This window comes from Cebus imitator, unplaced genomic scaffold (assembly GCF_001604975.1).
Source record: "Cebus imitator isolate Cc_AM_T3 unplaced genomic scaffold, Cebus_imitator-1.0 Scaffold10, whole genome shotgun sequence".
NCBI classification, from domain to species: domain Eukaryota; kingdom Metazoa; phylum Chordata; class Mammalia; order Primates; family Cebidae; genus Cebus; species Cebus imitator.
The window spans coordinates 4,825,033-4,836,043 of record NW_016107325.1 but is presented as its reverse complement, the minus strand read 5'-3'; the positions used below and the strand labels follow the sequence as shown (position 1 = coordinate 4,836,043).

Here is an 11,011-nt window from a genome sequence, read left to right as displayed (position 1 = left end):
TTCATAATCTAACAAGTTGTTTCTCTTTTTCTTATTATTTCCAAGGAATTCTTTATACATTCTGTATATTAACTTTCTGTGTTATATGTATTACAAGTAACTGTTTTGTGGCTTTTATCACTCTTTATAAAATCCTTCAATGAACCAATGTTCTTAATGTTAACAGTCAAATTTGTCAATCTTACACTCTTGTTCTTGTTATTTTACCAATCTCCTATTTCAAGGTCAAAAGGATATTCTTCTATATTGTCTTCTAACAGCTTTTTGCTTTTGTTTTTCACATCTAGGTCTTGATTCACCTCAATTTTCCCCTCCTCCCTTGGTATTTGTGAGGCAGGGCTCCTATTTCATTTTTTCCATATGGATTGCCAGTTGACCCAAAATCATTTATTGAAAAGTTCGTTCTTTCTCCACTGCTCTATAATACCAACTCAGTCATAAATCAAGTGTCTATATAAGCGTGGGTCTGCTTTTGGGCTCTCTAAAACAGGCTGAATTTCCATCATCCAGAAAAAACAGTAAGTAGAACAGTCTAAGTTTGGTAATTTCCCTTATTACCTCAAACCTAGAACTTCTGTGATTGTTCTCGATTTACTTCTCTTCCTTCTGTCACTCTTCCAAACCATCATTCCTAGTCTTCCCAGGTCCCTAAAGCACAATTTAGTTCATGTCAGTTCTCTGTTTAAAAACATTAAAAGGGCCCACATTGGGCACTATTTTAGTCTCCCCTAGCCTGAGGGTGAATCACTCCACCTTACCTTCCAGATCTGCATTAACTTCATTCAACAGTGCCTACAGTATAGCAGACACGGTAAATACTAGCTTCCTTACAGGATTTCACATAGGTAAATGAGAGGGACATGATTTGCCTCCTGGTATAGCCAAAATGTTCGCACCTATACTTTTATTTATTTTGTTTTTGTCAAATATGTATGATCTAGGAATTTCTGTAAATCATATAACCATTATAAGGGTTTCAGGTCCCTATTTTGTCATTGTTCTAAAGTATCTTACTAACCCTCTTTTAAAATGTTATCATATAAAAATATAACTGTTTAACAGAATCACACATTCCAGTTGAGTTTAATTTACCTTGTACTGTTAACAAGACTCTCCAAAAACCAAAATGACAAAGTAATCAAGGTCTATTTAATAACAAACACAATGTTTTATTACATTTTATTAAATGTAATAAAACCTAATTTGAGGATGCTTGCTTACCTATGCTATCTGTATGTACATTTTGGTATTAGCTCTCTTTTTGAGCTGGAATATAAAAGTCTTCTGCAGGCAGCTTCGGGGACCAATTAACTCCATTAAATTATATCCAGTTATGTAGTGAACTGAAACACTGCTCGTCTGGGGCTGTCTAGAGCTGTGACAATTAGGAGATGGAGAGAGGCAGAGAGATTGATTTTATATGTCACCGAAGCACACTGCAACAGTATGCCAGAGTGACTTTCAAAATGGCCTTAAAATATTCTAAACTCAGGGAGTTTCCTTGCTCCTGAGTGGGAGTTGACAGACTGTCTGGCAGCATTAGAAACAGGCAGAGAAAAGCTGATGTCTATATTGCGTCCTCTAATAACATTCTGCCTTTTTGCGGCATCACCCCCTTAGAAGGATCCGTCTGTTTGTTGTGAGGTGTGTGTGTGTGTGTGTGTGTGCGTGTGTGTGCTTTGCCACCCCTTGTGCAAGGGGCATGATTTCACCTCTCACATCTGGGAAAACCAAACCGAAGGTGGCTAACCCTCCCAAGGTCACCTAGAAGATTAGTCTTGTGGCTCTGGGTAGGTGGTGTGTGGGAGGAACAGAACCCAGGTGTCCGGACTCCAGCTTTGTTGGGCATTAAATCATTTTCCTTCCCTTGCGAAAAAAAATTACTGGGGGGTTGGGAAGTGAGAGATTAATCAGATTTCCTCTTTTCCCTTATTTCCCCTCCCCCTTACGAAGATAAAAACTCGGGAAAGCTAAAGAGGTGCCCGCCCTGCAGTTCTTAAGCAGGGTCCCCCCAATCCACCCTCGCCCCCACTCCCACTCATACCCCCACTCCCACTCCCACTCATTTCCCCACCCCTGACACAAAGCGATCTGGACTCCCAGGGCTTCCGCCCGTCCTACCGAGAGCCTGGGAGGTGAGGAGTGGTTAAAACTCAGCCCTCACCTCCAGCGGGTCCCGGGCTCGGCGGCGCCCAGGCCCCGCCCCCGCCCGCCCTTCCCCCACGGCCTTGGAACGCCAGCCCCTCTCCTCTCTCCCCAACGGGCGCACCCACCCCAGATGCCGCCTGGCACCGAGCGCAGCCGCCGCCGCCGCACTTTCCGCTTGTATTGATCACCTCTCAGCCCCGCGCAGCCGGCTCGCCCGAGCCGACCGCGGCCAGCGCGCCAGCCCTTGGCAGCCCCGGAGCAGTCGGGCTCTGGGAGGAAACTCCTTGGGAGCGCCCTGTCCGGGGTGCCCTCTGCGCTCTGCAGTGTCTTTCTTTCTGCCTGGGAGGAGGAGGAAGAGGAGGAGGAGGAGGAGGAAGAGGAGGAGGAGGAGGAGAAGGACGTCTGGTCCCGGCTGGGAGGTGGAGCAGCGGCAGCAGCAGCAGCCGCCTAGGCAGCCGCAGCCGCCGCCGCCGCCGGAAAGGGAGAGGCAGGAGAGCCCGAGACTTGGAAACCCCAAAGTGTCCGCGACCCTGCACGGCAGGCTCCCTTCCAGCTTCATGGGCAAAGTGTGGAAACAGCAGATGTACCCTCAGTACGCCACCTACTACTACCCTCAGTATCTGCAAGCGAAGGTAAAGGGGCGCCGCGGGGAGGTGGCCGCCGGAGGAGGGGGCCCAGGGGCGCCCGCGGGGTCGGTCCCGGGGAGGGGCGCGCGGCAAGCCCCCGCCGCCCCCGGGCGGAGTTGCTGGAAGGTTGCTAACTATAGCGCTGGCCTGGGCAGAGCCGGGCTGCGCGCGGGGCGGCGGCTTCCCGGGGAGCGGAGTGCGGGGATCGGGTTACAGAAAACCGCGGGGGGAGAGACTAGACAGGAAAGAGCCGCAGGCCCCTTCCTGGCCGGGCCAGTGGGGAGGGTCGCGGGGCCGAGCGGCGCCCCTCGCCGAGCCCTGGCTGGCCGGCGGTCGTCGCCTGGCGTCCGCGTCTGGATCCGCTGGTGGCCCGGCTTTTCGACCCCTTTTCCAAGGGCCTCGCCCTGTGACCTGTGACTCTTCGCTCCCCTCGCCGAGGCGCGGAGCCTCCCGCCCCCCAGGGACGCCCCTCCACCTCCCGCGCGCGCGATGACTGGGGCTGGAGGGGCGGCCGGGCCGGGACATTTTCCTCCCCGCCTCCGGCCCTGCGCGTCCGCCCCTCGCCTCTGATCTTTGTGCGGTGTGGCACTTCACCTGGTTACTGATTTCTACTTTTACGCTGGTGTTTTGGGTAGAAAAGTGGCCAAAGTTCACTCGCGTTCATTGATGTCCCTTTTAATCTCTAGAGTTTTGCAAAGGAGGGACAATGGGCAGATTTCAGTGCAGAGAAAGAAGTGACTTTGGTTAAAAAAGAAACAAAACCAAAACTACCTTATATGTTTGCCACAGATCGATTTCCAATGTTGCTTTTTAAAAAAAGTGACCTCGGCACACTCTTGGGTAACAACAGCTGATGACATACAGCCATATAAATTGCACCTGGCTTTCTAGGGACCCTGGGTACTTTGTTAGTGGGCCTATCTTATTTTTACAATAAGAATTTGATGCCTCCCGAACTCATCTAAAAAATTGTTTGGGCCACAAAGACCGGAGATTTCACTGCTTTGGCAGCAGCCGCCAGAATTTAGGAGGTTGGAAGCTGGACGCAGCAACCTTCTTCAGCCATTAACATATTTCACAACTCCGGTGCCCTTCTGATCACAAAAGAATCAGGTATAGATGCAGTGTCCGAACTTTATTTGGGAGGTTGTAATCATGATCTGCTTGCTGGTAGTTGGGCATTTCTGGCCTGGTACAAAGAATCTCTGATACAGCCTTTTCTTTCTTAGAATGTGTGTGGTCCACGTTTTCATGTACTTAGGACATAGCCCTGTATTTGTCTACCTAAAAAGGACACTTGTCAGTATCGAGACCAGAAATGTCGTAACACTCCAGGGCCTCATTTTCACTTCACCCAATTTCCACTTTACTTTGGGTCACCAGAAAGCAGCAAAATGGTAGCAGGAAGGATACCCCTTATTCATCTCTGTGTCGTTCTCACAGTATTTGTTTTCAGGAACTTGCAAGAGATGCGAGTTTTCTGTGAGCTACGTGGTAGCTGTTCAAAGAAATTCTGTGGCATAATCAATGCACTACTTTTTAGATGTCTTATATATTTAATGCACTTGTTTAAATTATGCAGGATTGGGTGCCTAAAGGACAGCTTATTCAACACTTAACAATATGAATAATAAATACACCCACTCAGGTGAAGAAGAAAAAAAGCCATGTTTCTACAGGCACATTTACCTTAGTAATTTTTATGTACTATTAGTAAGTTAGAAACCAAGTCCACACCGTTTAATATAGCTAATGCGATGCCATTTGGCTTTTTTGCCCTGTAAATAATTGAAGAGAGAGACAAACAGCAAGAGCCTGCTCTAGTAATTAGGGTCGGATCCCAGAAAGCTTTATGGCCCATTTTCTGAAAGTGTGCTTCCTGCAAAAAGCATTTAATATTGATTTGTGTTGCGGTAAATGACATTCTCAAAACATATTTTGCTATTTCTACAATTAAATCTGAAATCCTATTATTCCGAATTCCTTTGTTTCTGGAGAAAGGTATACATACTCACTTGACCTATATAACATAGTATTAAAGTTTGGTAATTAAGTCTAAATTCCCTATTATACAAGTATCTTGATTATCTCAGAAGGGGACATCTTCTAAAAATGGCACGTGACTAGATGCAAATTTTAGGTAAGCAGAGCTCAGAACACGTAGCCCCCTTTTTTTTCTCCCGCACGTATCTGTTGGTACCATGGTAGTAGTGTCGAGCCATTAAAAAAAATAGAGACTTTGATTTGTAGTTAGTTTAAAAACAAGTGTTGCCTAATCTACCTAAAGAGTTAATAAACTCACTTTAGGATCTGCTATCTGTCATGATTCTTGCCTCTGTGTGTGCTTTAACCTTCCTAAAATATGGGATAGAAAACATCACTCTGTTTAAAGTACAGTGATGTGTTTGCTAGGCAGAGTTGTTTTGAAACTTCGGTTTGGAAGCTATATCAAAAACTGAAGAATGGCATGGTCATTTAAAAAGTGGTATCTAATTTGTGCTCAAGAGATAGATGGGATTTTCTCAAATCCCATTTCTTTTCATCAGAAAGAATAAATAATATCAGGTAAAATGGAACTTAAAAGTTTGTTTTGTTACCATACGTTAAAAAGTTATATATGCCAAACCATCCTTCTTGTTTTAGTGATCCAGTCTGTTTTTGTAAATTTATTTTGTAATTTTCCCCATTAAAAACCTACTAGTTACTTCCACATTTTATTAATAAAAAAATACCATCTGTTGGGCTATATTGGAGCAAATGCCCATATTGGTATGCTTTGTGCTTTGACAGAAAGAGACAAAAATCATTAGAAAAAGTAATATGTCTGCATGAAACATAAAATAAACTTGAGGGTACTATGGAAGAGCAGGACATGAGTGGAAATGAATGAGATTGTATAATTTTCATAATACCTTGGTGTAGAGTTACATAAATTTTAGGTAACCTGATTTCACATGCTGTTGGGTTTTTTTTGTATTTCTCAGTTAGAATGGTCTTATCATAGCAGGTTCTTTTTTATCAGCTGACACATTCATTCTGAAATGTAGTTTGATGTAGCTTTATAAACATAACATATATTGTCCTAAAGAATTTTCTAAATTTTAAAATGACCTATGCTGTATTATATTAAATTTAATATCCACCTTTTAGCTACACAGAAAAAATATGTTGATAATCTAACATATTTTAACTTAAAGATTTGCATGTACACATTTTCAACCAGTGGCTGCATTAATTTCACTTATTGTAAAAGCAAGCCTTGAGTTATGGTGTGTTTATTTCAAAGATACTGCAACATACATTATTGCCAGTGCATGTATGTAAATGGTTATGGGGATTAGAATACTTTATTGCTTTTCAAGAAAGGGAAGTACAAAATTTTCCTTCCATGATTAGTTGGCTACATATTTTGTACCAACTAAAAGCAATTTGACACAGTTGTAATCTTTATTCGCATAGTTCTAAGAATATATTTCTATAAAATATATGGAAAGCTTGATTTTTTAGAAGTTTTTGTGTATAAAGCAGTATTGTTTTCCATACTAAAGAAATGTCTATACAAAAGATACTGTCTATACAAAAGATATGCTTATTTCTAAAAAAAAATAATAATTTAAATTTTGTTTTTATACCATTTTTATATGTGTATGGCACAGAATATATCTGAACCTAGCTTCAGAATCTGAAAATAGTGAATGATATAATTTTTTCTATTAATAAAGGCTAGTAGAACGAAGCAGTTTTCTGCATTGAACTTTTTCATGCATTTTTCTGATGAATTCCTTAACTCTTACTTAGTTGTAGCAAAATGAATATTGTATCAAACAATGTTTTTCCAGAAATTGGGAGTCCTGATTTGATACGTAAAACTATTGTGTCTAATTAAGTGGAAGTAAACAGGCATGATATTGAAACGTGGTGCATTTTGTGTCATAAGAAGCAACCACATTTATGACGTAAATAAGGTTTGCTTAAATATATCAGTTTGGTAATGCAATATTTTACACTGATGAATCAGTCTTATTTCCTTGGGTAAGTGGAGTCTGATGACTGTCTGGAAGTGGTATTGGAAGACCGCAGGACATGTAAACGTTAAAATGAAGATGCATTGTAATGCAAAGGGGAGCACCCTTCTCTTCCAATAGCTATTTCTTTTGAATTTCCCATATAACGTTTTTTTTCTATGTTGGGAGCCAATTCTTAAGCTCCTTCAAGGAAAAGGAACAGATAGGTGAAGAGAACTAGGAAAGTATTCATTTAATATCAGTTATAACTATGTATACCTTTCAAATGTGGGGAATTTCCATGGAAAATACTTTCAAAAAAAGAATTTTCACTGATATATTGCTCTGACTTCATATTTTGCTTAATGGTTTATTGAAGCCATTTGGAAATGTAGCTTTTAAATTGGGACAATAAAGTTTTATTCTATTTATTGGAATATTACAGAAATAAATATTAGAATAGGAATATGTCAAGTTACTCTCAAGTGGAAGTTTTTTATGCAATCTAAAATAGCTTATTTTAAAGAAATGTAGTAATAACATGTCAGTTATTCGAATGCAGCACCATAACATTTGGTATAAAACCAAACCAAATATTCAAAAGTTGAACATGGGCTTGGGGATTTTATGTGGGATGAATTTAAGTGTTCTGGTTTCTCTGCTGTTTTATTTTAATGAATAAATAGTAAAACCTGATGGAACTCGGCTGTGCCTCATGAGAGGCAGCACTTGGACAATGGAGGCCTACCATGGATAGTTTGGTGATACAGAGCAAAATGTCATTTTAGAACAAATAGTGTGTGTTGAACACACATAAAAATTTGAGTACATACACAAATTTGATAATAGAAACAAAACATTTCTTAATCTGATAGATGAGGGGAACAGAAGAGTGTAGAGAGCATAGTGACAGCTAAGCCAACCACGAACTGAACATATATCTCCCATAATCTAATTTCTTAATGCATCTAGTCTCCTTAACGAAATTATGTGAATGTTTTAATTTTTCAAACAAGCACTGGAAAATAAGCATGTCATAATGATGAGAGAAAAACAAAAAGGAGAGAGCAAAAATCAACATCTGAACCTCCTACGGGAGAAAAGTGTATAAAATTAAGCATTGTCATTCTCTCCCTATGTTGTCTCTTAACTAATTCTTAAATGGATGCATTTTGGAAGACAGAGAATATGTTGGATGTTGAATATGAGAACCTAAATTCTGAAACTGAGGTTGGATGCTAATGTGAACAGTTAACTTGCATGTAAATGTGGCACTGTAAACATACTAAATCAATGTTGGTGGGTGGCTTCCTATATTCACTGTAATATCTGTGTTCTGGATTATGTAAAAGATGGTGGTTTGGTATAAAATTGCTGAGGCTTATCACGAAGGACTAAAACACTAGCCAATCAATTGTATTTACTGAGTGACCCCAGTACATCATTCTTTGCACTTGACATTGGGAAACTTTAGAGTGGAACATCTGGTCCCCTGCTCTCCAGCACCTCACAAGCTACCGGGGAGGACAGAATAGACACAATACAAGAAATAAGCTCAAAATATTTACAAAGTAGTACACCCACGAAAGCAGTACACCAGCTGATGTGCTGGGTTTGAGCGACTGAGAAGGCACTAAGATATATGTAGGATTAACTACTTTGCCATGTCTTTTGCAAGAAAGTATAAAGCGCTAATAAAGGCTACAATAAACCTGGGAATTTAAAAAGGAAATAGGGCTTTATATGAATAAATGAAATTTTTTGACTTGATAATCAACATTGTTTTGCATTTTTTCTGCTGTATAAATCCTTTTAAGAGTACTTAGAATTTTAAACGAATAATATTTTTTGTACTTTATATTAACACCTTTCCCTCAAAATTTTATATTCAATTAATTTATTTCACCCTCTTGTTTTTCTAGTTTTATGCTTACCAATGTGCTGTTAAGCCAACCTATTAGAGGTGTGGCAGGCTGGAAATGTAGTCCTTAAATGACGACATAATGATTATACAGAAATATCACTTTTATTGTTTTGAACCATTTGAAATGATGTTTATTTCTCCTAACTCATTAGCTTTGCTTCCGGCAAAAGGGAAGAAATAAGTTTGGGGTTTGTAATGCTGCTAATTAGATCATTGCTTGCCTGCAATCTACACATTGATAATGTGTCTAAAGTGAGCTGGCATTTCTTCAGAAAATAAGATGTTAAAAAATTACTCCTGGTCTTTATGGATATCTCTTTTATCTGGTCATCACCCAGCTTTAATTCTTTTAAAATAAGATGTTATTCACCTCTGCAGCTGGATCCAAGTGCTTCAGGTGCCCTATTGTCCTCTACTTGGCCTCAGTGTGGGCCCTGGAATCTATTCCTCAGGCTGCCCATTGAACAACATGTGCTATGCGGTTGGGCTGCCGGGTCTCAGATAAACAGTGATTTCAGGGAAAGATTTTGTGCAACAAAATGAGGTCATTTCGTAGATGTCATAAATATTTTCACTGGTCCTGAAGGAAAAATGCATCATCTTCCCAGCTCTGCAGTTGTGGACCCATTTCACACAATACTAAAAGTGTTTTTTTCTACAAGTTGAAAAACCAAATACTTAGAGTGGCAGAATTGGATGGATACATCACAGAATGCCATGCTCTGAACTTGAGTTTCTTGGGCCGGGGGAGACAGGGAATCAAACTGCCAAAATATAATTTTATATTAAGAGCTTATATTTGTATTATCCTCAGATAATACTATTTCTCCTGTTAAATGATTTTTAAACATGGTGATTTTGAGTTGTAATTGGCAGTACATTTGAGCTGGAGAACCCTTAAACCCTCCCTTACCAGCAGAATTACAATGAAATATTTTCAGAGTTTATATAATAAGGTCTCAGATAAAATATTTAGTCATTAGAAAAAGTAAATTATATTGAAATTTGTAATATCATCAGCTTTACCTTGTCTTCTCAACAACAATTTGGTTTCATCATCAAACAGGCTTTTAACAAATGCAGACATTTATAAAAAGAAAAATTTGACAGAAAAATGTATTTTCAAGTCACTAACTGAAATACTCCCACGTCCCTCTTTGCCTCCTACAAAACACAGCTCTGATTAATTTCATTATTTCTAAAATGAAGTTCTTTTAAGAAGGTGCCTAATCTCAGCCTCTTTTTAGGTTTCATTCCACATGATTACTTGCATACTTTTATTTTAAAAACAATAAACACAGAAAGAATTAACTACCAGAGAATTGGCTACTAGATGATGTGTTTCTCATGTTCTATGTGATTTGCTCAAAAACTGGATATACCTTAACTTACAAGTGAGTTGTATTTCCAACAATTTTATTCCAAACAGTTTGCTTGTCATTTGGTTATTTAAAACTTGAAATTCATTTCATATATAAAGTGTTATACTTAATGATACCGTCTCCAGCAAACCTGTAAGAGTCTATAAAAGTAACCCTCTTTATAATTCACGTATACTTTTCTACTGTCATTGAACCAAATCACCACATCAGATGATGTTTCTTGGAGAGGGGGGAGAGTTTTCAGGGTTAGATTTCCAGGAATCCATCTTTGCTTTCTTTGAGTGAGTGGGAAGACAGGGTTCTACAATCTTTTAACAAGGCTTTGAGCTTTTTGACTGGGGGAGGCGTTTCAAGAAGATGTGAAGTCACATGGATCAGGGAGTTTGTACTGGAGCTTCCTCTGGGGGTCCTCTGAGAGCCCTCTTCACTTCTAGACCCATTCACCTGTTTTCGTTTCTTGTGCTGGCCTCAGAGGTAAACTCGTTCCCTTTTTCCCCTAATTAAAAAAATTTCTTTTCCTTTTTAAGAGCCAAGGGTTGCTAGTAGTGCTTCTCGCGCTGAGCTCACCACTGCAATATTACTATAGCCTCACAGCTTTTCTGTATTCTCCTCTAGCCTTGAATCAAACAAACATCTCTTGAAGCTGGTAACCAGAAGGAAACCAAAAGACAAAGTAAAAATTCTGTCTATCTCTCCCAATTCTCTTATTTTAACCTTTTCCTGGTTCATTGATGGTTTATAACTCTTTAGGGAATCCCCAGACCCCAGACCTCCTTGAGAATCCAATGATGGCGTACATTTTCATTAACCTCAAATGTTTACCTAGAATCAGCCTGTGGAGCACAGGTTAAGAATCTTACCCAGGGCGGGGAGCAGTAGCTATGCCTATAATTCCAACACTTTGGGAGGCCGATGGGGGAAGACTGC

General features: G+C 40.2%; 1 protein-coding gene across 6 annotated transcripts in view; it reads left to right on the top strand.

Annotated features, from left to right (window-relative positions):
* The first annotated feature begins 2,227 nt into the window (after positions 1-2,227).
* RBMS1 (RNA binding motif single stranded interacting protein 1) overlaps positions 2,228-11,011 on the top strand; it is a 213,955-nt gene continuing 205,171 nt past the window's right edge. For 5 of the 6 annotated variants that reach the window (XM_017547706.2, XM_017547737.2, XM_017547719.2 and 2 more), the window contains exon 1: positions 2,228-2,780. In XM_017547706.2, the coding sequence (XP_017403195.1) occupies positions 2,706-2,780 (75 nt within the window). In that variant the 5' untranslated portion in view covers positions 2,228-2,705. The remainder of the gene's footprint in view (positions 2,781-11,011) is intronic. The other variant, XM_037745544.1, reaches the window with a different exon arrangement.